Source organism: Bufo gargarizans, chromosome 1, assembly GCF_014858855.1.
Source record: "Bufo gargarizans isolate SCDJY-AF-19 chromosome 1, ASM1485885v1, whole genome shotgun sequence".
NCBI classification, from domain to species: domain Eukaryota; kingdom Metazoa; phylum Chordata; class Amphibia; order Anura; family Bufonidae; genus Bufo; species Bufo gargarizans.
In genome coordinates this window covers 386878419-386905938 of record NC_058080.1, presented here as the reverse complement: position 1 = coordinate 386905938, position 27520 = coordinate 386878419, and the positions used below count along the sequence as shown (strand labels likewise).

General features: G+C 41.1%; 1 protein-coding gene across 1 annotated transcript in view; it reads right to left on the bottom strand.

Annotated features, from left to right (window-relative positions):
• Positions 1-27520, bottom strand: part of YJEFN3 (YjeF N-terminal domain containing 3) — a 275875-nt gene that overhangs the window by 16002 nt on the left and 232353 nt on the right. The window contains exons 4-5 of the mRNA XM_044285565.1: positions 16385-16498; positions 14071-14221 (exon numbers count right to left, since the gene is read on the bottom strand). Of these exons, the coding sequence (XP_044141500.1) occupies positions 14071-14221; positions 16385-16498 (265 nt within the window). The remainder of the gene's footprint in view (positions 1-14070; positions 14222-16384; positions 16499-27520) is intronic.

Genomic DNA, 27520 nt, shown 5'->3' with positions numbered 1-27520 from the left:
ATTCAAAAGTTTAGGGTCACATTAAGTTCACCTGTAAAGGTTCGAGTGTATTTTAGGTCCATCCTGAAATTTTACCCACAAGCCAAATATCCCTAACTTTAAGGCCCTAACGAAGCGTTGTATGCAATGGGCAACATCAGTCTAAAGGTGACATTATGCATACATACATATACTGTACATACAGGAGGTCATTAATTAAGACCAACGTTTTAGATAATAACCCCTATATCTGGCAGTGGATCCGCTGAAATTATGAAGAGGCACAGGCCTCTCCATAACTTCGGCGCATCCAGCTCCAGTCTAAATGTAAGCTAGATTCCTAGCCCCACCACACTCACATTTCTAGACCTGGCGTGAGCGGGGGAAAAGTCGCAGATTAGTTAGTTGCACCATAATCTGCAGCTGTCATCTGTGTCTGCCTCAGAGCTCACTTCTAACCCGTACTCCCTGGAATGAAGGACACTCACGCTGGGAAGTGTTTGCTAACACACCACACCCGCAGCAGCATGTGTGTACCTTGTCCGTCATTCTAGTGAGTTTGAGTGAGAGGTGAGCTCTGAGGGAGGCACAGATGACAGCTGTGATCTAAAGATGATGTAGTGTTTTACAGGGCTGATAAAGCAGAGAACAGAGCTTCCATACAGCTCCTCTCTGCTCTGCATTTTAACTGAAGCCGTCCTGATGTCATCAGGACAGATTCCATGTGGCGGAATATGGCAGCGGCCATTTTAATCTCTCTACTGATTGCCTCCTAGACAAAACGAACCATTATAAAGTATTAAAGAATAATTAAACTTTTGTAAAACTTTCTTATAAAATGTTCTAAATAGCCCAAAATAGATTTTTGCCATATACTCTATTAATCAAATATGTTGGTTTCATACTGAAATAGGCACTCAAAGTCATGGGTGCTATTGAGCTTTACATCATTATTCTAGTACAGGGCTGACATGTCAGCACTGTACTGAAGTACGAATTTCACTGGGGGCCACAGCTAGCGCTGCACAGGCCTTAGTGCCCCTCATACTTGGCTCAATTCTGGCACAGCACATTGGCACACTGTACAGTTGTTCTATGCCAGGATTTAGCTGAGAGGAGCGGCCTCCTGCCTGAGCCTGTTCCGCTTAACTGAAAGCTCTCCATAGCACATTGGTATATTCACATTGCAGATTTGTTGCAGAAATTTCTAAACTTGAAAATCAGTCCCATACATGAGAAAATGGATTTCTGCAAACCCCATCGATACAGCTGCAGTAATTTCTGCAACAATCTGCTAGATATGAATATACTATTATAGCGCAAGGAGGTGATTAGAAGGAACGAGAAAGCTTGCTTTTCAAATCTAAAATTATAATGATGGTGATAATAATACTAATACAAGAGAGAATAAAATACCATGAAAAAATGGAAAGTCCAGCATGCAAAATTTAGCATAAAATCTTCAGGCATTATTTAAAGGCTGTGTACATCTTTGGAGGCAATTGTAGTTTATGATTGCATTTTAAATTTTTTTTACTAAAATTTATATTTTCAATTGGCCTTTATTAAAAAATATTGAGCCATTCTGTCACAAAGGGTTAATTGTTTTTCTAACTGTGTGACTGGTACTTTCACTTTCACTTTGTGCTGTCATCTAATAATCCTTATCTTTAAATTACTAAAAGGTCATAAACACTTTCTTATCAGTAATATAAGACTGAGCTATAATGATTGTTTACATAGTCAGAGAGCAGAGATAAGGATTCAGTCTGCTCCCTAAATGACAGAAAATACAGAAAATCCACAGGCAGCCATCGAGCATGTCAGCTCTGTACAGAAAAAAGGATTCCATATTGTAAAAAAAAAATATTTTTAGCTAAAAAATAAGTACAATGCAATAAAAAAAATTGCCCCCAAAAATGTACATAGCCTTTAATGTATTCCATCAAAAGTAACACACTTGACACATTTCAGAACTATTACCGGTCCTTGAAACATGATTTTCTCAGGGTGATAATTCCACCATGTAAAGTTATGAAGAAGTATACACAATAGGATTCCACATAGTAAAGTGCATAAAGATCTACCAACCTATCTACCACCTAGGTCTCTAGTAGTTTTCCTATTCGTTACACATGGAAACTTTCTGTATTTCTACACAAAAAGATATGAAAAAGCAAGGAGAAGCATTTTCTGAGAAGCATAATGAAATAGAATAAAATCGAGGATAAGCAACAAGACGACTCCAAAATCCAAAGCCAGTCAAATAGTATTGGCAAGATACTGTATCTCTTAGGCCAGCTTCAAATATATCTGGTACTCTGGCGGGGTGAAGAAAACACCGGAGAGGAACTGAGGTACCAACTGATCCCATAGTTTTCTATATCATTGTTCATATTCCTCATATAGCACATGCATCGTTTTCCTGTCTGGTGGCATCAGGGTATAGACACCAGATCTGTACACTGAGTGGCAGCACACATATAACAGTTGGGTCTGGCACCCGACCTAAAACAGCTGTCTAGGCACAACTGATATATGTGAAGGGGGCCTTAATGTCATAGCATGAAAGTATTTTTGAGTTTAGTACAATACAGCCAGGCAGAGAAGGCAATAAGAATCCTTTCTTTCCCTGTGTTTCTGTGGATCCATCCTCTCAATTCACTCTTTCTTCCTGCTGTTGAATAGATTTCCAGATGCAGCCTGGCAGTCGATTAATGTTTTCACATGACATCATGTCTGCTGCCTCTCATCTCATAGTTCTACTCCAGAGATTGCCATCAAAGCTTGAAGAAGGAAAGGTCCCGTGATATTGACCAATGGCCTCATCAATGAGTAAACTTGTAAATATCAATTATTTCCAAATGACCTCATATAACAATCATTTACTTTAAGTAATGCTATACGGGCAGGAATGGTGGCAGGACATCCTCGGGTCCTAGCTGTTAAGATTTACTTGGTTAACATTACTTTATGTTAAGTTGAATTTTTTAACTTCTTTTTATCCCCATATCATACCTTTATCTAAGCTGGAAACATATATCATATAGTTTGGAGCTGATTTACAATCCCTCTATACACATGTGCTTAGTGCAATCTTAATTTCATCGAGTGCCGACTGGTTCAAGAATCTCAATCAATGCATATATGAAAAATAATCAAATCTCACACATCTTATATTTTAAAACATTCTGTTTTATTACAAATAGATTCTAGCAGTTGCATTCACTGTGCTTTCTGACATGTGAACAGGTGCGATTTGAAATGTGTCAAAAGCGTAATAGATTTATAATGCATCTGTTTTAATCTATTTGGAATAAGGCGGAATGTTTTAGAATACAAGAATTTGACTATTTTTCATGTCTGGATCAGGCTATGTATTTGTTGCAGGGGTTTCTGCAGGGAAAATATATTATTGCACTGTTGTTGAGCCCACTGGATTTATGCTCCCTAACTTAGATTTGTCCTCAGGCAGGGCTGACTTCTCAGGCAAAAAAAGATCTCCACAGTATTGGCTATTATGTGGGTGCACAAAAAGGGCATGGTCAGGGGGGAAAAAAGGTAGCATTATTACTGTATGGGGTACTAAGAGGAGCACTATTACTGTGTGGGGCTTAAAGAGGACCTTTCACTAGTTTAAAAACTAAAAACTAACTATATCAGTGGGCAGAGCGGCGCCCAGGGGTCCCCCTGCACTTACTAATATGTCTGGGCGCCGCTCCGTTCGCCCGGTATAGATTCCGGTGTCTGCAGCTCCCTCTGTTGTACTGGGCGGAGTTTTTGTATTAGGGACTCCCAGGCTATGAGCTGTGCGCTACGATTGGCCAGCGCTGCAGCAAGGGACACGCCTAATACAAAAACTCCGCCCAGTACAACAGAGGGAGCTGCAGACACCGGAGCCTATACTGGGTGAACGGAGCGGCGCCCAGACATACTAGTAAGTGCAGGGGGACCCCTGGGCGCCACTCTGCCCACTGATATAGTTCGTTTTTAGTCTTTAAACTAGTGAAAGGTCCTCTTTAAATAGGGCACTATTACTGTTATGTGCACTGTTACTGTTAGCCAGACCCTTATTTCTGATATTTGCGGACTTTATACTGACAGGGAATGTCCCACAGGATTGGCGCATAGCAAATGTGGTGCCAATATTAAAAAAGGGTCCAAAAACAGAGCCTGGAAAGTACAGGCCGGTAAGTTTAACATCTGTTGTGGGTAAACTGTTTGAAGGTTTTCTAAGAGATGCTATCTTAGAGCATCCCAACGGAAATAAGCAAATAACGCCATATCAGCATGGCTTCGTGAGGGATCGGTAATGTCAAACTAATTTAATCAGTTTCTATGAGACTTGACAGCGGCGAATCAATGGATGTCGTATATCTGGACTTCTCCAAAGCATTTGACACTGTACCACATAAAAAGGTCAATATATAAAATCAGAATGCTCGGACTGGGAGAAAATGTCTGTATGTGGGTAAGTAACTGGCTCAGTAATAGAAAACAGAGGGTGGTTATTAACGGTACACACTCAGATTGGGTCACTGTCACTAGTGGAGTACCTCAGGGGTCAGTATTGGGTCCTATTCTCTTCAATATATTTTTTAATGATCTTGTAGAAGGCTTGCATAGTAAAGTATCAATTTTCGCAGATGACACTAAAGTGTGTAAAGTAATTAATACTGAAGAGGACAGTATACTACTACAGAGGGATCTGGATAGATTGGAGGCTCGGTTACACTGACATGGAAAAGGATCTAGGAATTTTAATAAACAGCAAACTAAGCTGCAAAAACCACTGTCAGGCAGCTGCTGCCAAGGCCAATAAGATGATGGGTTGCATCAAAAGGGGCACAGATGCCGTGATGAGAACATAGTCCTGCCACTAAAACCACTAGTCAGACCACACATGGAGTACTGTGTACAGTCCTGGGCTCCTGTGAACAAGGCAGACATAGCAGAGCTGGAGAAGGTCCAGAGGAGGGCAACTAAAGTAATAACTGGAATGGGGCAACTACAGTACCCTGAAAGATTATCAAAATTAGGGTTATTCACTTTAGAAAAAAGACGACTGAGGGGAGATCTAATTACTATGTATAAATATATCAGGGGTCAGTACAGAGATCTCTCCCATCATCTATTTATCCCCAGGACTTTGACTGTGACGAGGGGACATCCCCTGCGTCTGGAGGAAAGAAGGTTTGTACACAAACATAGAAGAGGATTCTTTACGGTAAGAGCAGTGAGACTATGAAACTCTCTGCCTGAGGAGGTGGTGATGGTGAGTACAATAAAGGTTCAATTCAAGAGGGCCTAGATGTATTTCTGGAGCGTAATAATATTACAGGCTATAGCTACTAGAGAGGGGTTGTTGATCCAGGGAGTTATTCTCATTGCCTGAGTCGGGAAGGAATTTTCGATTCCCCTAAAGTGAGCAAAATTGGCTTCTACCTCACAGTTTTTTTTTTGCCTTCCTCTGGATCAACTTGCAGGATGACAGGCCGAACTGGATGGACAGATGTCTTTTTTCGGCCTTATGTACTATGTTACTATGCATCTGGGATTATTTTTTCCACGTACACTATCTGTGTGCCACTTTTTGGGAGATAATTATGGTTATGACGACAATATGTCTGAATTATGGTTACTGTGTAAAAGTATTTTGGGTAATAAAGTCAAATTTGGCAGCAACCGGTAAATAATTATGAGTGCCATATGCACTTATATGGTTTGCATATGGATATTTGGATCTTGTATAGTGGTGTCCATGGCAATATTCATGTTTGTATAGTGTATTTTGTTCCCGAAAACTGTAAAGGTAATATTTAAAGGGGATTTTCAGGACCTCAAAAAATTGTGGCGAACGCGGGTAATGTTATGAAATAAAAAAGAACCCTTACTAACCTACTCAATCCCCCACAGTGCCAGTGCATGCGCTCTAGTGCTAGAGCTGCAGTAGTCATGTGGAGTAGTTGAACATGTCATCACTGCAGCAGCAGAAGCATAGCATTCTGGGAGCACTGGAGCAGCACGCTGGAATGTGGAGGATTGAGTAGCTTAGTCAGGTTTCTTTTTCATTTCATAAAATTCTCCACCTTCTCCAACAGTATTTTGGGTTACAAAAAACCCATCTAATTAGTGTATAGTGGTAAGGTAAATAGCTGGTATTAGTGAAGTGGTATTGTTTCATAGCTCTGTTTGACAACCCTTGTAACTCCCTGGAATGTAGAAAATTTCTGCATTTGGGCCCCAACTTTAATTTTGCCCAGGGCTACACTTTAAAAGTAGCCCTGACTGCATAATAAAAATAATAAAAATCTTGGACAAGCCCCTGAATGGTCTAAAATAAAAATAAAAAGTTATACTTACCTCTTTGTCCAAAACTGTTCTCTGTGGTGCCGGTTTGGTCCTCCTGCCGCTGCTTGTTTTCATACTACAGCATTGACATAGCGGTGTATGGCATGTGACCCCTGCAGCCAGCCCTGTCCTCAGCAGCCTACCGCTGTTTCCAGTAGACTTCATAAATAAATAAAGTTTTTAATTAAACACAACTATTAGTCTAAATGCATCACTAAATCTTCCCATATGGATCTGGCAAATTGCAGAAGCAAATACAGTTTAAATGCACATGAGAGGATGACGAGGAAGTGACCATTCTTTATAGCTGGCAAAAGTTCTTATGATTTTTTTTGTTTCATTCTTATTCTGCAAAACAGGAAACCAGTGGAAAGGACTGCTGGATCTGATTCATTAGAGACAACCTGAAGAGGTATCCTGCCTACACAAATAGTACTCAAAATTCCCTACTGAAGCCAAGATGAAAGATTTTCCAGCATGCAAAAAGACAAAGAATCAGTCCAAATCTCAATCTCTTGTGTTCAGTAGAAAGTATATTATAGTTAGAATTCTGGATAGAAGGTTAGAATGGATAAAAGTAAGGATGCCTGAGTAAGTGATATAACTGAAAAGTAGTCTGACAGGACATGTGCCTTGGGGAATGGGCACCAGTGTTGAGTGCCAAGAAACCACTTGATCGTGACTGGGAAGGTTAAATACAGTACTAGGGCGACAAACTTATTTTTTAGCCTTAGGTGAAGGAAATCCAAACTAAGTCATTATATTGTCTGTCTACACCATAATTAGGAAGCTTGTATTATGTACTTTAGGTATGTGCCAGCTCTGGTGGCAATGCCATTGATTGATCTACTGTACATCATACAACTTTCCATGGTTTATTATAACAGTCTTCAGTACATTACTGTCATGTATAAGCCTCATACCTATGAGCAATGCTTGCCAAATAGGACATGCAGCTTTATAGCTGTGATAACCTTGGGATAATTTCTTTGAGGAAACAGTGGAAGATCAAACACATTTCAATACAGTTGCATGTGACTCAGCTGTCTCATAACCCGATGCACATTCTGTCTCTGTCATGATCTCACACATAAAATGATATGTACGAGAAAATGTACCATGGCACCCCCCACTGCATTGATGCAACAGACAGACCTTATGTTCCATCTTTATGGCACAGGCTTATATACTTGGATGCAAAAAAAGGCTAATGACAAATGGCGCCAAGGGTTATAATTAATTTAGATATAGAGGAATTGTTCAACTGTCATGTGGCAACGTTAACAATAGTTGGCACAGGGATTTTTGTTTTGCTTAAAGGTAATCTGTGACATTGAACATAATGTCTGAGCTGCAGGTAGTATATTATAGAGCAGGAGGAACTGAGCAGATTGTATATAGTTTTTTAGTAAAAGATTGAGTAAAACTTGTAATTTTATTAATTTAATTTCCTGCTCATCCTGGGCTTTAAAGTCAAGGAGTCGGTCCTATCAATAATTGACAGCCTTCCCTATAAGATTGTACATACAGACATAGCTGTCAATCACTGAGAGGACCGCCTCCTTGACCTCAAAGCCCAGACTGAACACTGATATAAATGAATAAATTAATCTTTTCCCCAAAAAATATATATCAATCTGCTCAGCTCCTCCTGCTTTACAACATGATGTCTGTAGCTTACATTGCATTTTCATGTGACAGATTCTCTTTCATCTGTGTCTGTTTTTAACCTATGTACAATTGTAGTACTTCAGATTACGGGGTACTGCAAATGGTTTATTGTTGTGTATTTTCCTGTTTGCTTCTAGCTGTTGTTTCCAGCAAGGGAAGGCTGACAAAGGTTGGCAGGAAGAGGGTCAACCACCCTGTTCCTCACCTCTTGGTAAGAGTGGGCTGGTCCTGCTTCCTGCCAAGAGAGGGGAGTTCTTGAGCAAGTTGTTGTCCTCATGTTAAAAATTTTTCCAGAGAGATATATACTTCCAAATTGTCCTCAAGTACAGCCTTGAGAGACAGCAGAGTGACCTTATATATCTGCATCTACAGACACTGCTGTAAAGTTAGGGAATACAACCACACCACCCATCACAAAATAACCACTAGGCTAGTATCACCTAAGTACGGAACTGCCACCAACCAACCTGCCTCCATATCCTTTCTCGATATGTATTTTAAGCTCTAAATTGCACTTAGTAAAAAAGACTATCTAACTCTGGCCTCATTTTTCAGTACTATAGTTCCACTGCACCTATCCACAAGGAGCACCATATGAAGGAGTACACCGTGACACAACACTTCATCAGGGTAATAACCCTAACCCCTACTAATGCTCCTCAGGGGGTCATTGCACAGTAACTATAATGTCTGTATGGTTTCATGGATATAGTACTTAATTATGTTTCAGGTTTTTCCATTATTCTATTTTAATTGTCTGTCTGTTTCTAGCTTATTATTGTGTCATGTTTCCATTAATGCTTGTCTATTTTGTCCCATTTGACACTTGTTTCTTACCAGCATCAGCTTTCATCTCTAGTTAATTGTTCTTTATGCTTAATTTCACCATTGACTGTGCGGAACACCACCTGCATTTACATATTGTGTTATTTCCCCTAGAATTTACACAAGACACTTTCTAGACCAGTGATAATAGACTGTAAGATTTTCTGGATAGCCTGTGGTCACACTGCTAAAGAAAGCTTGTGGTTAGAGACAAGGGTACTGCTATACTCCATCTAACGTTTCAGTTATCAAGCAGTCTGTGTGTCACGGTCTTTGTTGTGGGCCATGACACATTTCCCGTAAATGCTGGTTGCCAGGGGCAGCGCGTTGTTGTTGCAGCATGTATGGTCTTTGCTCCCCTTCTTCTGGTTCCTCCTCTCTCTGGTGCTGGAGGGGTTAACTTCCTGGCTGGGTGTGGCTACTAGGGTTTTATCACCTGTGGCTTTCAGGCTGGAGTCAGCTGTACTCCAGCCTTTGTTAGTGTTGGAGTACAGCACTAACAAAGCACTGTGTTTTATCTGCCCAGTCCTTGAGGGTCACCTAGTGGGACATCGATGTCTCTCCGATGTCATCTATTTCATCTCGTTTTTCTACCTTCCCTTCACTACGCTTGCATATGTTTGGTATTGTTTAATGTTTGGGTGGTTGTCTTGTCTAGTGGTTGTTACATGTCTGATCTGTTTGTGTCTGTAGTCCAGCATGTTTGCTAGACATGTTTCCTGTGTGGTACACCTCTGGAAGGGGGTCTCAGGGTTCCCCGTAGGGGGAACAACTAGGCTGTATGCAGTGCTGCCTGGGGCCGCCTTGATTCTTGCTTCATTGAGATCCAGGCAGTAACTGGTGTGTTGGATACCTGTGTGTGTTGTTGGTACAGTGTCCTGTTTGGTGTGTGGGGTCCAGTACTTATGAATGGGTTCCAGTTGTGGTGACAGAGGCAGGTAAGAGTGTTGTTCTGTGTTCTTACCGGCTGATCCAGTTGCTGTTTATGGTCTCCACTTTTCCCTGCAACTAAGTCGGGGTAGACTCCTGTATATCCATGTCTGGGATGAACAGGTCATCTCAGCCCCTTACCTATTATGAGGGATTATCAGGGCGACTCAGGGTCTGAGGTTCCTGGGTATGAGACGTCCTACCATCCAGGTCCACTCATATGGTGAGAGGTAAGGGCGAGGATTAGGGAAGCATTAGGAGGTGACCTGCTCCCTTTTCCAGGTGCCCAGACCTAGCTGCTTCCCCGTTTTCCCACAGTATATATGGTGAGGAGTTTTCCCCCACTCCCCACCGTGACACTGTGTGGGACAAATGGATTTAAATTCTGTCCTCCCAGCCAACTACACTGTGGCCATTCTGATACTGATATTTCTGAGACAACAAAGAATAGTAATTATTGTTTTTTGCATTGCAGGACCTGTATGATCAACCTCATATTATTGTTGGCGTAACAAAGATCTCATTCATTATATTGACTGATTTCTGCTGTAACATTACATTACGTTTCAAAACTAGTCTAAGTCTTACCTATGGATTTAGGTAAAAAGAAAAATAAATGAGGAAGGATTCTTTATTTGGCTAAAAGCTCGGAACTTATATAGATTGCATTTGGTTTGGTACCAATTAGAAGGTCAGCTTTTACAAAAATGGGCATGACACTAACATCAGTATTTGATTTTAGTTTGACATGTTGGCTAGTTACAGAATAAATAACACCATCAACGGTCTCTTAACTCAAGAGGTACACTCCTCAAATATATGAAATCACACAAACGAAAAGAGTGCAACCACATCAATTTTCTAAGATTAAAAATAACTTTTTATTTATATCACAGTAAAACAACATATATTATTGTACATAAATATGTGTACGCAGGGACAAATCACAGTCATAAATCACCTTGTTAACAGACCCATAGCACTAATATTGCCAAGATGTACCCCCTTACACTATACTGTCTGGAAACTCCTAGCAAAATGAATCACAATGAGGGGATATGCACAATGGCAATCAAATCAATTACACGCATGCTTTCCATGTAATTCTGTGCCTCACTTATATAGCTCTAATCACCAGGATTAAACAAAGCCGAAAGGTGCACTACATGAGTGTATAACATACCAAAATGCAGGGGCTGCGGGCAAGGTGAAGTTACTCCTCATTGTGATTCATTTTGCTAGGAGTTTCCAGACAGTATAGCGTAAGGGGGTACATCTTGGCAATATTAGTGCTATGGGTCTGTTAACAAGGTGATTTATGACTGTGATTTGTCCCTGCGTACACATATTTATGTACAATAATATATGTTGTTTTACTGTGATATAAATAAAAAGTGTTTTTTAATCTTAGAAAATTGATGTGGTTGCACTCTTTTCGTTTGTGTGATTTAGTTACAGAATAAGTCTCAATGAGCTACTCAGTAAAAATGGAAGCGATAGACCAAAACTAGTGCCCTTAGCTCCTGTCTTGATAAAATGCCCCCACAGCATTGAAGGTCTAGACTTGGTAAAGTTATTCCATTATGGTGGTTGCCTTTTCAGCAGGATAATGTGTCCTGGTTCAAAACAGAAATTGTTTAGAAATGATTTGAGGTACGTGATAAAGAGTTTAAGGTGTTGACTTGGCCTCCAAGCTCCCCAGATCTCAATCAGATCAAGCATCTGTGGGATGTGCTAAAAACAAGTCTAATCAATGAAGACCCCACATTAAAACCTACAGGACTAAAAGATGTTGCCTCACTACAGCAAATGGCATTTATTATGTAAAGAAACTTAACACAAGGAACTTACTAATGTATTGTGATTGTTCACATTGCCTCCTTTGCTGGCTGGATTAATTTTCCCATACACTTATCGTTTCCAGGGGTTTTGATCCCCACTGCAGCACACATACCAGGTGGGAGCGGCAGATCCTTTTTCCTATAGTGTGCAAGCACGACCACCACTGCTGGATTGTAGGGTGGTCGCAACCCCTGGATACAAGCAATGTATAATGTGATGGAAAAATGAATTATTAAGCCAGCAATATCTACATGATAAATGACATTTGATAAAGTGAGACAACCCAGTTAAAGGGTTTGCTACTAATTTCTTGGTGCCAGATACTACAGGACATCAAGGCACTGTATTTTTCTCCCCATAAGACGTACTTTCCCCCCCCCCCCCCAAAGTGGCGGGAAAATGCCCCTGCGTCTTTTGGGGCGAATGCTGCCATTTTACATCTGTATCAGCTGGACAGGGCAGAGGGGAGGAAGCAGGGGCCGGTGTCATGCAAATGCGGCGGGGCGGTGCGGTCACTGTACTCCAGCCCCATCGCTCACTCACTTCTTTAATGCCTAAATATTTTATAATAATAGCTTTAATTGACGTTCCGATCCGATCCCCAGCCCCATCTGTACTACCGTACTTACTAAATGTCCTGTAGCAGGCAGAGCAGGGCAGGCGGCCATAACTCACTGACATCACGTGCCTGCGCCGCCTACTTCATTCATAAGCCCGCCCTGCTCTGCCTGCTACAGGACATTTAGTAAGTAGTACAGATGGGGCTGGGGATCGGAACTTCAATGAAAGCTATTATTATAAAATGTTTAGGCAATAAGGAAGTGAGTGAGCGGTGACACCGGCCCCTCCCACAGGTTTACCGTAGCTCCGGTATATTAGGGCATCTGTGGATACCACTATTATGGGGTGGGAGATATGTGGATGGCACTGTTATGGGGGTGAGATCTGTGGATAGCACTGTTATGGGGCACAACAGTGCCATCCACAGATCCCTCCCATAACAGTTCCATCCACAGATCCCCCATAGTAGTGTCATGCACAGACCACCATTAGTTCAAAACCCACCAAAAGCACACCTTTTGGTTAAAAATATTTTTTTTCTTATTTTCCTCCTCAAAAACCTAGGTGCGTCATATGGGCCAGTGCGTCTTATAGGGCGAAAAATACTGTATGTGTGGACTCCATTCCTTGCTGGGTCAGAGCTGTTCTGTAAGTTCAAGGGGGGCTTATGCAATATTAGACAGGTGGTTTTAATGTTACAGCTAATGTAACAAGGCTGCAATGAGGAAAGCTTTATCTGCAGCGGAAAAGCCCCTCTGTTAAATAGGACACAGCACCACTTTTACTACTTTTGGGATGCTGGATATCCTTGCTATCATCATTGCGGTGCCATGTGTGATGTACTGCCCTCTCTCTATGCCAGCATGAGCTGCTCCTTTGGAAGTCAGGTGAGGGCGTCTCCATTTTATGTTTCTGGTACAGTGTGCTATACAGGATCCTGAGGAAACTCCAGTCCTCATCATTGGGAGTGATTTACAGCTCCCTGCAGCTGTTCCTGACTGTTATATGTAAGGGACTTGCTTCCTCTGTCGTAGTTATCTGATTATTTTTCTTAAATCTTCATTTTGTTCTTATTTGGGACATTATTTTGTATTTATATTTTGAGTTATGGACTTGAGTTACAATGGTTTAAACATACAATGGTTGTACTGGAACCAATTAATATTGTAACTTGAGGGACCACTGTATTGCACAGTGAGACAATGGGATCTATGTAAGGACTTGAGCACCTAAACTATGTTTAAAAGGAATGTGTCATCAGAAAAGGACATTGTTTAAGTCACATTTTTATGTTTAACATATTCTGAAATAATTTTTATGTTATTTTTAATTTACCATATCAATATCTATTTTTAAACAAAAAACATAAAATCTCGCAGTTTTCCCATTAGAATGTCCAATAAGAATAATTATTGGTGCCACTTCTTGGTCTGCACAGATCACTTTACTGCAGCTACCTGCTTATCTATACACAGAGGTGATATTATTACAGGCAGGATTAGAATGGCAGATAAGAAAGTATCCACCATTCACAAAAAGCTTATCTATTCTTTCCTTCTTACAGAGCATGCCTAGCAAACTCTCTCATAGAAGTCAAAGTCAGTTAAGAACAGCTCAGGCAAGATAGCAGCCCCCATAATCATGTTCAGGAAAAATAATAAATACATCTACAATCAGAAAATAAAAAGAGATTAGAGAAAAGGATGTGCGTCGCCATCTGGTTGTAACTGGCAGAAAGTAAAGGTTTTTTGTTTCTTTTTACAAACATAAAATAGAAAAGGTCTCTTATTCTTCAAGATTACATATCATAGAGAACTCTATGGACAGAAGGACAGAAGTAGTGAAAATTGGGTGTTTTCAGGAATTAAAGTGTTTGTAACCAGATTTTGAAATTAACATTCAGCTTCTCACCAGATGGAATGTCCAGACTAATGATTGGTATCTTTATCTGCTTCATTATTGCCAAAATTGATGCCCATGGTTCATTCAATTCCTCATTGTCTTCTTCAACACCCAGTGCTGCATCGACCACCAAATTGTATGCATCATTGATTAGTTGCACCTAAAATGTAGAAGAAAACATTAAGGCTTCCACTGCTTCAGAACCACAATGGTGGCAGTAGTTCACAAGGATACTCTTGTTCTCATACTTAAGGTGCGGTAGTATATGAAGTACAATACAGCAGTTCACCATCACCTATATCTTTATCAGCTTCTAGGAATCTAAATATGTTAAAATGCTTGTCCCACCAAAAAATATTCTTCATTTTTCAAACCAGCACCTGGATCTGAATGCCTTTATAATTGCATGTAACTAAAAGTGTAATATAACAACTGATGACTGACTTATTCAAGATGTATCTGTATATTGACTCCTGCTGTTTGTTCTTTTCTTAATTTCTGTGTCCACCTCATTAACATCACTGAGGTGGATGCACATCCTCAGTTCTGTTAGAAGGTGTGATAGTTATAGGGAGAGAACTGCAACAGAAAGGAGACACCCCTGAGCTGTGACAGGGAGAAAGTTACAGTAGAAAGGACATGGTGTCACCACCAGATCTTTGAGAAGTTCTGATGGACGTTCTTCAGTACCTCCTGCATGATCTTCTTTTGTTTTGCTTTTGTTTTGACATCTCTCCTCCCTCTCCCAGCTGTCATCTATTAGCAGTGATTGCCTCCCTATATATCTCCTCCCATACTGCCTCACCTTGCGGTTTATATTACATCCTGGATTGTGTTCTCTGCTAGAAGTTGCTACAGCTGGGTTTTCAGATAAGTCTATTTCTGTATTTTACGAATATTCGCTATATTGCTATAACTTCGTCTTTTAGAATATTCGTAATATTCTAAAAGACAAAGTTATAGCAATATAGCGAATATATTCGTTATTTAGAATATTCATCTTTTTTTTTTTTCAATCTGTACTGTTATTCCACTTTGGCATACTGCTCCCCGATAAGCGACGCCTCATGATCTCAGGTAAAACTCAGATCCGATGGTATTTTCGAACCCACCGGCATTCCCATGGTGATGGGGACGTTTGTCGGGGAGGAGTATGCGAACAACTGTACAGATAGGAAAAAATAATGCGAAAATTCAAAATAACGAATATATTCACTATATCGCTATATATTTGTCTTTTTAGAATATTGGTCATTTTTTTTTTTTCCTTCCTGCTTAAGTTGCTTGTGGGCCAATGACTCATTGACCCACAAAAAAGAAGCAGGGAGGAATCATGTTTTCAGATGTAAAAAAATGACAAATATTCGATATAGCAAATATATAGCACTATATTTCGTAATATTCTCAAATTTACAAAGTTGCTATATTCGCGATTAATATTCGCTATTCGAATATTCGAGCTCAACACTAGTAATGAATGGGGAGATCTCGGGATCCATGTGAGATACAGGTAGAAATAAATCTAGTAGAGCAATAAAGACAGAAAAATTTTATGAGCTATGAGTGGTTAAAAACGGTTGTCTCATCAAGATTACCCCTTATCATATGCCCCATTAGGAAATGAAGGAGAACCCCCTTTATTAGCTAAAGCACAGTGGATCTCATTCTGTAGTGGACTACCCATCCATACATCCCCTTTGCAAGGGTAATGGATGCCTAGTTACAGCTTACCCTGGCAATAACAGCTGATAGCCAGGATTCAATGTAGAAAAGGGTTGTCATTTTGAGATTATACCTTTAAGAAAATTATATGACTCAAACTGTATGCCAGATGTCTAAACCAAAGAAAGTAAACTGTGAAAAACTGATGGATACAAGCTTTAAAAAATGTTTCATATTTAACCTAAAAACTTTAAAGAGGCGTTCCAGGATTCTGATATTGATTACCTGTCCTCAGGTGTCCAATTCCAGCACTCCTGTCAGCTGTTTGAAGCGACATAGGTCTCTCACGTTCATCGGTCCCATGGCCTACTTGTAGCTCAGTCCTGTTCAAGTGAATTTGGCTGAGTTGCCACACTAAGCACAGCCGCTATCCAATAAAGGGGGCGCTGTGCTTGGTGAGCTGTGAGAAGGCCGTGACACTCACAGGAATGACGTGGTCTCCTCAAACAGCTGATCGTCAAGGGTGCAGGGAGTCGGAAACCTGCCAATCTGATATTCATGACTTATCCTGAGGACAGGTCAATATCCAACAACTGGAAAACCCCTTTAACCTTTTAACCATTAAATGTAATAATTATTAACATTTGTTCTAATTTCTTACTTCAGTTGGAAGGTAAGACAGGAAAGGAATGTCCATTTTTTCACACTGAATTGTCAAGTCCTTATAGATACTTTCTACTGATCTCTTAGGGTAGAATATTGTTGGTTCATAGTCCTAAAAAATAAGATATTTAAATGGTTAAGACGTAAAGTAACAGACTAATTTAAAAAACACACAAGTATGTTTTATTGTTATTATACAACCACCTCACAGCCGTGTCCATACAAAGACAATATTTTCCATCCCTGCTGGTGTCCAATTACATAATTACATTTTTCAATACTAAAGTAAATGCTATGTGCAAATATAGAGGCATGTGATGTGATTTAAAGTGTAGCTGTTGTTTTAGTTTAAAGAGTCTTCTTAGCAAAGCTCTAACTCAGTGTTGCTAAGGAGAAGTCTGTCTTCAGTCAGTCTAACAAATCAGATAGGCAGGGTGATGGACAATGATAGTTAGGGCACATGTCCATAGTCAGGGACTGGGGTAGTGACAAGAGCGGGCACACAGGCTTCTTCAGCGATGAGTAGAACTAAAGACTGAAGACAGACTCTCCTTAGTAACAGATTATCTGACCAATTTCTGTCCAATCAGACCAATAGTTGGGGTGTATAACAAAAGATCTGTGTGTGTACACGGTCATCTGCCAATGATTGGTCAGAAAATCTGTCAGATAATCTGTTGGTGTAATAAAGGCTTTAGAACTTCGCTAAGAAGACTCTTTACACCCTGTTTTCTGGAACAAAGAAACATCTTTCCCTAATGAAGTGTATTACATAAATGTTTCACATCTGCGTCGCTGCAATGTCTTAAAAATACACTGAAATGAGAGTTACAGTTTAAGCCACAAGGCTATGCGCCTTGGGCTCCAAATATATTTAGATATGTTCTATGTGATGCTGCTTGCGTTTTTTTTTTAATTCTACTCATTGTCAGAATAAAATTGAGCAGCAAATAATTCATACTTTTATAAAATGAATATAGAGGGATTAAATAATGGGTGCTAAGTGCTCCTAATATAAAGCTGTATTGCAAAGGTTGATGGATGGGGCTGTATACATTGCCTGGCATCAAGATGTAAAGGACATTTAGGAGGATCACAGTGAGCTGCTTTCTGCCATTCAGTTGTCCATAACCAAATGATAATTTAAACTTCTGCAGACGACAAAATTGTGCTTAATATGTTTTGGTTTTTTTTGGGTTAACTTTTATGGGCAAATCACATCATACCATATATTGCAAATTTTTTGCTCAGCAGACTTTCCTCTGGTCATCAGTAATACATGAGAACCCGTCTAACAGAGATCGCCTTGACGTGCGGCAGACGGGCTCAAATAATTTTGTACAAAACGATTTGCCAAGTATCTCTCACTTATAGTGTAGCACTTGTAATTATTATGCAATATTGTACTCTATATTGCAGTGAGTTGTCGCATTGCATGTTTTGTCTTTTAATGTTGTTCCCTGTCATAGCAATGTGCTCCTGCGGTTTGGTATGTGCTGACTGACCCTCTTTTTTGTCTTTCTTTGCAGTTTGTACTGGAGGTATGGCTGCCTCCTCAGTCATGCACTCCTGACCACCTTGTCTGCCCTATAGGCTGATTTTAATTAGTGTGAGTATATAGTCTGGTCTGCTCCCCCTCACTCACTGAAGCCATTTGGCACCAGGAGTGAGATAGTTTGTGGACTCTCACTGCAGTCTTTGGTGGCCATTTGGCGCCAGGGGTGTTGTGGAGTGGGCCTGCATGCATGTTGGTACCTGCACTCATTGGATACAGTGGAGGCCATTTTGGCACCCAAAATGACAGTTATTGAAGCAGACCCAGCATGCATGTGGAACCTACACTCCCTGAAGTGTATGGTAGCCGTCATGGCACTTAACAGGTAGAATTTAGTGTTAGGAACCCGTCTAACAGAGATCGCCTTGACGTGCGGCAGGCGGGCTCAAATAATTTTGTACAAAACGATTTGCCAAGTATCTCTCACTTATAGTGTAGCACTTGTAATTATTATGCAATTTTGTACTCTATATTGCAGTAAGTTGTCGCATTGCATGTTTTGTCTTTTAATGAGAACAGATGTAATCGTTGTGGTGAGCCTAAGGTAAAAAGGACATTTGTGAGCTGCTTTGTGCAATTCACTTGCCCATAACTAAACCACAATGGTGACAGATGGTATGGGTTCACAGTGCTCCTCCCAAATGACTTTTTCACAGATAAAGCAGCTCTTATCGGTCACTGATTTTACCCTTTATAGTCATCCTAATCATTGCTTCCTCTAGAAACCCCATTTTCAAATAGAGGAGATTCCTTTATTCTGGACCTCGCCAGAGTAATGTAATGCCCTTTGCCCCATTTCAGCTGATCGTCCCAACAGTGGGTTATCCTACCTATACTTTTTCAAGTGACCCTTCTAAGAAATTGGCGCTGTCAAAAGCAGACAGGCCCTTTAAATAGTCTAGTCCCCAAGACAAATGCACTTTAACTTCAGTATAGGTCATATTCAGAAAGGAATGGACAATGAAAAAGGAATGATACCCTAATGTCAGAAATATGAGACATAATATAGGATAACATTTGGCTGTTTAGTGATGTGATAAAGGGCACTGGCATCCATTCTACTAGTCAGTTTGAAAAATTATAATGTCTGGTCTTCACTCAGGATTACTATGTGCAGGGGATGTCTATAAACTTTTTGATAATAGTATGGCGATCTAGTCTGGTGATGACCTACTTTTTATGCGTTAACCATAAAATGATGTAATCTAGAGCTTCAGGTGTTGAGGTAAAGCAGGTGTAGTTACACATGAAGAGATTCTCATGCATTTTCTCTTGGAAATGTTAATACAGCAGAATTTGCTTACGGTCAAGTAAACCTGTATTATTTGTGCTTTTCATAATATTCCTCACCAGAGTCATGATTTCCATACCAGGAATTAAAATATTTCCAAAACCTTTTGGTAACTGGGTGGAGTACAAATGACCAACAGATATTAAGAAAGGAGGTTTTTCCGTTGTGTACAGCTTGTACAGTGTACAAGAAGAATTTGCAGACAATAAAATCATATTTATTTGGTAATAAAGCCAAAATAATTATAGAGTGACTCTACCTACTTGCAGGATCCGTCCTAAGTGACGGCCCACAACTGGACAGTGGCCCCTTCCTAGCTAAGTGGCATAAGCCAAAATGAGAAAAGAAAAGACAGAAAAAGGTGAAAACCAGGACTGGATCCAAATCCAAATACATAAACAAAAACATAGAAAAATGAAACCAAGAGTAAACATCAAATACCAAGTAAGCAAGCAAAGGCAAGGTCACAACAAGCAGAGTCAAATACCAGGAGGTTGTGTCAGAGGCAAAATAATCAGAGACAATGTCAAAGAAACTGGCAAAAGGTCAGAAATCAAGGAGGAACAAACATACAGTTATCTAGTGAGGCAAGAAAACCAATGGCAGGCAATTTGGGCAGCCGCTGCCTGTTTAAATAGCCCCTTCAGGAAGCATGTGATGTCAGCACAGGGCCTGATTGGTCCAGGGTCCTGGCTCCCTGATAGGTCAAGCAGCCCAGATGTTAGCGGGGCTGGTTGCCATAGCAACAGAGCACCTCCAGCAGCGCTGCCATATTGCGGCCAGGCTCACAGCTGGAGCGCATGCAAGTAAGTACATGGCACACTGAATACAACTCTTCTGATTTGAATATCAAACCTTTGATATAGAAGTATGCATCTGTTACAAACACCCAAAAAAAACATGATAAATAGCTCTTATAAGAAAAATCTTATAGTCACAGTAAGTGCAGTACCCCACACCTGGGAGTATCTGCAAAGTTTGGTATGTTATTTAATTTTGTAATGTTATGTCATGTTTGCACTGTACACCAGCATGTGAGGTATGGTTTACGCCTTGGTAGGGAGTAGGCTGGTACTACTTCCTGACAGGAGAAGAAAGTGTTAACTAGGACCGTGGAGAGTGAGGAAGCACGTCCTATTGCTCTTACTCCAATGTCCTTAGGGGCCAGAGAACTAGCTGTTCACTATCTGTCAAACCACTACTCCAGAGAGACTGAAGGATCCAAAACTGACTTTGATATCTTCAAAACTACACTGTTTACAGTCAGCAGAGTGACCACCTCCCACAACTATACAGACCCTGCTGGTGAGGGACTATGGCTCAGACACCCATCACTTAGATCATATCCAGGCCGGGCTAACTTATAAAAGCCTGTATTTTCATCCAGTGGACACCTACAGCCACAAGTGCCTGCCTCCAGCTGTTAGCCAGACATTCAGGATGTTCTACAACTCCTATTTTACACTAAAGAGAGGCTTTTATACTTTTACTTCTGGCCTGATTTCTTAAACCATTTCACTGCACTGATCCCCAGGAAGCAATGGCCTGAGGCAGTACACCATGACACATTGTCACGGCTGAGGATGGGGAAAACCCTCAGCCGTGCGATGCCAGAAGATGTTAATGGCTGTTCGGCCAGGACGACAGAATTAGGGAGCATGTCACCTCCTAACGCATCCCTAATCCGACCCTAACTCCTAGCTGCATGGGCCGACCTTGAAGGTCACATCTCATCAGGGCCACTACCACTCCCATCCTCTGCACCAGCTCCTGAGGGGGTCCCATTGCATATGTGTCATAAGCTCTTGTCCGTTGAATTGTTATATTGGATTAAAATATTTCTTGCAGCTCAGTATTACATTTCACACAGAATAACATAAACAGTACAACTACTTTTGACAAAAAAATGAAAACCCATTTTTTGACAAGTGATGGGACAACCTAGCACACTCAAATCCTACATGTCAGGGATTCACAAAGCAGAGATCTTGCAGCCTCACCTTACTGTACTTTTTTTTTTTACATAGGGACTGCATCTTTAGAAGACCAGATTGGATATTTTCCCTCTCTGTAGGTAGTGAGAAAACTGCTAGCACTCCACACCCCTAGCACTCCATTCAAATCCCACAACCCTACTCTAAGACAGATCATAATGTGAAATCCACGAGGACCAAATCGTTTCAAATTTTTTTTCGAGTTCCTTTTCAAGTAAACATACTCCTCCAACTTAACTAGTGCGTGCACCCTACCCACTGCTTCCTGGCTAGTGGGAGCTAACTCATCAATCCAATGAAATGCTATGCATTTCCTTGCTTGATACAATACTCTGATAACAGCCACCTTTTTTTTCTGCATGTTACTTGGCACTTTCGCAAAGCCAAGTAAGCAGGTCAGTGGGTTGACCTCTAGACCTATTTGAAAAACCTTATTTATAAGTTCTACTATCTCAATCCAATACCTCCTCAAGCGTGGGCAGTTCCACATCAAATGAATCAAGTTTGCACTCGTGGCATTACAACATGGGCATACATCATCCCCCTATAGCCCATTTTCAATAGTAATGCAGGTGTTCTATAAACCCTATGTAGGAGATACAGTTGAGAGATCCTATAAGACTCGCTTAATGACAACGTCGGTAAGTCAGTGAGAATTTCTTCCCATTTCTCCTCAGTCAGATCCTCAATATCCGTCTTCCATTTCTCAGTTAACTTCAGTGGGTTGGATTTATCAATTTCCGCCCTGAGTGTGTTGTAATAAAATGATATCACCCCACTAGAGGTCCTTGCCCTTACTGTATAATCAATGATAGAACATCTGGATGCCTGCTGGATCTTCCCCTTTTTCTCCTGAGTCTGAATAGCATGCCTCAGCTGTAAATATACATAAAAATATCTATGTGGAATATTAAATTCCTTCCTCAACACTTCAAAACTCTTCAATGACTCGTCCGAGAACAATTGAGCCATCTTACCCAATCCATATTGTTCCCATTGCTGCACTCCACTAACCTTGTTTAGTTCAGGGTATAGGCAATTAGGCCATATAGGTGTATGGGTATTATACCCATTAATACTCATCCTTTCTTTAGTTTTCCACCAAATTTTATGTATCATGTTTATCAACGGATATTGAGCACCATGAGAATGAAATGATCCATCCTCCAAAGCTGACAATAAACAAGTACGGTGTATCAAATGCTGAATAATACGACCCGAATTGTTCAATTGAGACTCATCCCCCCATCCTCTGAGATGCTGTAGCTGGGCTGTAATATAATAAGACCAGGGGTCTGGTACTGCCAAACCTCCTTGTGTTTTAAGTCTCTGAAGGGTTGAAAGTTTAATCCTAGGCACACCTCCCCTCTATATTAAATCTATGAATACTGCGTTAACAGTGTTAAAGAACCTAAGTGGGATCCAAATCGGTGCATTATGGAAGAGGTATAGAAGTTTCGGCATTAGTATCATTTTCAAGAGATTGACCCGACCAATTACAGATAAAGGCAATTTGCTCCAGGCCTGTATTTTTTTCCGAAATTCCCTTAGCATGGGTACTAGATTCAAACGCTCATAGTCACCTAAATTTGTAGTTACCCACACTCCTAAATACTTTAAGGATGTCACCACTTGTAGCCCTCCTGTGTCCAGTGGAGACCTAACATTACTACTACCTAAGGGTAATAAGGCAGATTTTGACCAGTTAATGACTAACCCAGACATATTCGCAAATTGATTAATGATTGCTATTGCAGCAGGAAGGGACCGCTCCCAGTCATCCAAGAATAAAAGCAAGTCATCGGCATATAAAGCCACTTTTTCTATTCTAGGTCCATATTAAAGACTCTTGACCACAGCGGCCACTCTCAGAGCTTGACAGTAGCGGTGACAGTGGACCGCTAAAGAGCATAAATGGGTCAGATAAATCACCATTAACCCTCACCGCCGCTCTGGGGCATGCATACAGTAGTTGAACCCATGAAATAAATTCAACTCCAAAACCCATTTTCTTAAGTACCAACCATAGAAAACGTCATTCCACGCTATCACACGCCTTGGCTGCATCAAGAGATGCGACCGCCGCAGTCGAGACGTGGACATGAGTTGCTTGAATGTTCCAAAACAGACGTCTGATATTAACCGCAGTCGACATATTGGGCATAAAGCCTGCTTGATCCTGACATATTAAGGTGGTTATCACTGAGTTCAGATGATTCGCTAATACTTTCGCTAAAAGCTTAATATCAACTGGGAGTAAAGAAATGGGTCTATAAGATTCAGCTTCAAGTACATCTTTACCTGGTTTAGGCAAGAGAGCAATGACCGCTTCATTCATGGAATCAGGGAGCCGACCCCGCTGCTTGGCATAATTACAGAACTCAAGTAATTGAGGAAGGAGAATGTTGGAATTTCAGCGTTTGTATACCTCGGCCGGCAAGCCATCCCTGCCTGGGGCCTTATTATTGGACATTGTACCTAATGCCACCTCTAGCTCCTGAACAGTAATAGGACCATCTAACAGCGCCTTATGTTCACTTGATAGGGTACATAATTTTAGGGGCTGCAGTACTATGGGGTACTCTACGGGGGCGCTAAGAGGGGTTATTTTATACTTGCAAATTATGGGGGACACTGAGGGCATCTACTGGGGCACTATATATGGGGCATTTTATACTGGTACATTATGGGGTGCACTAGGGGGAAGGGGGAGATGAACACTATGGGGGCTTCTACTGAGGCCACAAAGAAGGGGTATTTTATATGGGGGGCTCTGTATAGGGGTATTTTATACTGGGACACATTATGATGGGTACTATGGGGAAGGGGGCAGAGGAGTACTATGGGGCACTCTACGGGGGCGCTAAGAAGGGTTATTTTATACTTGCAAATTATGGGGGACACTGAGGGCATCTACTGGGGCACTATATATGGAGAATTTTATACTGGTACATTATGGGGCGCACTAGGAGGAAGGGGGAGAGTAGCACTATGGGGGCATTTACTAGGGGCACAATATAGGGGTATTTTATACTGGCACATTATGGGGGCACTTTGGGGACATTAGCTCAACTGGGGGCATTAAAAGGGGGTATTTTTGCACTAACACACATTATAAGGAAGTATTTTTTTGTACTGTCAAAATATAAGGAGAATTTTTACTACTGGGGGCATTATGGTGGGCTTTATAACTACTGGGGGTCTATGGGGAACATTATTACTAGTATGGGCATTATGGGAGCATTATTACTTCTAGGGGAACAGTGGGGACATGTAGGGGGCACTATAGGATCACTATTACTACAAACCGGATTCCCCAAAAATTGGGACACTATACAAATCGTGAATAAAAACTAAATGCAATGATGTGGAGGTGCCAACTTCTAATATTTTATTCAGAATAGAACATAAATCACGGAACAAAAGTTTAAACTGAGAAAATGTACCATTTTAAGGGAAAAATATGTTGAATCAGAATTTCATGGTGTCAACAAATCGCCAAAAAGTTGGGACAAGGCCATTTTCACCACTGTGTGGCATCTCCACTTCTTCTTACAACACTCAACAGACGTCTGGGGACCGAGGAGACCAGTTTCTCAAGTTTAGAAATAGGAATGCTCTCCCATTGTTGTCTAATACAGGCCTCTAACTGTTCAATCGTCTTGGGCCTTCTTTGTTGCACCTTCCTCTTTATGATGCGCCAAATGTTCTCTATAGGTGAAAGATCTGGACTGCAGACTGGCCATTTCAGTACCCGGATCCTTCTCCTACGCAGCCATGATGTTGTGATTGATGCAGAATGTGGTCTGGCATTATCTTGTTGAAAAATGCAGGGTATTCCCTGAAAGAGATGACGTCTGGATGGGAGCATATGTTGTTCTAGAACCTGAATATATTTTTCTGCATTGATGGTGCCTTTCCAGACATGCAAGCTGCCCATGCCACACGCACTCATGCAACCCCATACCATCAGAGATGCAGGCTTCTGAACTGAGCGTTGATAACAACTTGAGTTGTCCTTGTCCTCTTTGGTCCGGATGACATGGCGTCCCAGATTTCCAAAAAGAACTTAGAATCGTGACTCGTCTGACCACAGAACAGTCTTCCAATTTGCCACACTCCTTTTTAAATGATCCCTGGCCCAGTGAAAACGCCTGAGCTTGTGGATCTTGCTTAGAAATGGCTTCTTCTTTGCACTGTAGAGTTTCAGCTGGCAACGGCGGATGGCACGGTGGATTGTGTTCACTGACAATGGTTTCTGGAAGTATTCCTGAGCCCATTCTGTGATTTCCTTTACAGTAGCATTCCTGTTTATGGTGCAGTGTCGTTTAAGGGCCCGGAGATCACGGGCATCCAGTATGGTTTTACGGCCTTGACCCTTACGCACAGAGATTGTTCCAGATTCTCTGAATCTTCAGATGATGTTATGCACAGTTGATGATGATAGATGCAAAGTCTTTGCAATTATTCGCTGGGTAACACCTTTCTGATATTGCTCCATTATCTTTCTGTGCAACATTGTGGGAATTGGTGATCCTCTACCCATCTTGGCTGTGGAGAGACACTGCCACTCTGAGAAGCTCTTTTTATACCCAATCATGTTGCCAATTGACCTAATTAGTGTTAATTGGTCTTCCAGCTCTTCGTTATGCTCAAATTTACTTTTTCCAGCCTCTTATTGCTACTTGTCCCAACTTTTTGGGGATTTGTTGACACCGTGAAAATTTGAATCAACGTATTTTTCCTTTAAAATGATACATTTACTCGGATTAAACAATTGATCTGTCATCTACGTTCTATTACAAATAGAATATTGACATTTGCCATCTCCACATCATTGCATTCAGTTTTTATTCACAATTTGTTTAGTGTCCCAACTTTTTTGGAATCCGGTTTGTACCATGTGTGCTCTAGCCGAGAATTATTACTATTTATGGGACTTTTGGGAGCACTATTACTGTGGGGGCACTTTGGCACAGTATCAGCTTACCACAATTATTATTGGGGGACATTATGTTTACACTATTAGTGGCAGGGGCACTATTTGCTGGGCGCAGTTATTTTAGGGCAGTGTGTGCCAATAATTATTGAAGAGGGCATTATCTGTTGGCACTAGTATTTTCAGGGGGTTTATCTGTTTCTGCAGTATAGTATTGGGGAGCACAGCGGCACAGTATTGGGGGTGGTAGGATGAACATGTCCAAAAGATGAGAGGATGATGGAAAAGTAGTGAACTAAGATTTTTTTTTTTTTTCAAACTGCAGAGACGAGAAGTGGCTGAAAAGTGGTGGTCTGGTCTGAAGGTCTGAAAGGAGAAGATGAGGAAAGAGAATATCTACATAAAAAAAGACGTCACTGGATGTAAGAGGTATGGGGCGCTGTATTACCCTGTATGTTCTGTAGTGATGGGAGGGTGGATATACAATTTGGCCCACACTGTAGCAGCCTGGCCCCAGACTTCAGGTCACACTGTGTGTGTTCTGAATTCTGGGGGCTCACACCCATCTACTACATTATCTGTACTCAGAGAGTTATCACTGTTATCTGTGGTGTGACGTATGACTGCAAGTGATATCCACTACATTATCTGTAAAAAGGAGATTGGCCACAGGTTGGGGGGGAATACTTGGCTTGCCCCAGGTGCTGGCAACCCACGCTACGCCACTGCAACCATGGCAGTATCTCTGAAACTGCACAGTTTGTGAACTGTTCACATGCTGTTGTGGTGAAAGTGTATGGTGAGTGGACAAATGGCACTACTGTGAATAAGTGATGTGGAAACTGTGGAGCACCACATGTCATTGATGTGAGAGGTGAACTTGGCTATGAAGGTGAACAAGGGTGGACCGACACACTACAGTGGAGCAGCTCACCGCCAAAATGAACCAGATGGCTACTAGATGTGTTTCTAAAACAACAGTTCAGTGAACCCTACTGCGTATGGGGCTCCAAAGCAAAAGGCAGAAAAGGCTTCTATTTCCATGGTAGTATCAGAATTGGACCTCCACTGATTTGCAAAGAGTTGTCTTCTCCAATGAGTCATGTTTTCTTCATCGAATGGATGGACGTTGGCATGTCAGGTGGGAAATATCAGAGAACAAACAGCTGGAAGAACACAAGCTAGTGGTTGCAGTGTTATGGTGGCGGGAATGCTTCCATGGCATTTTCTGGGCCTGCTCATCCATGTGAAAGGCACTCAACTGATTTAGGTATGAATCCATCATATACATGCTGACTGTCTTCCATGGGAAGGATCTTCCAGAAAGACAACGCAACATGTCTCATGGATAGATA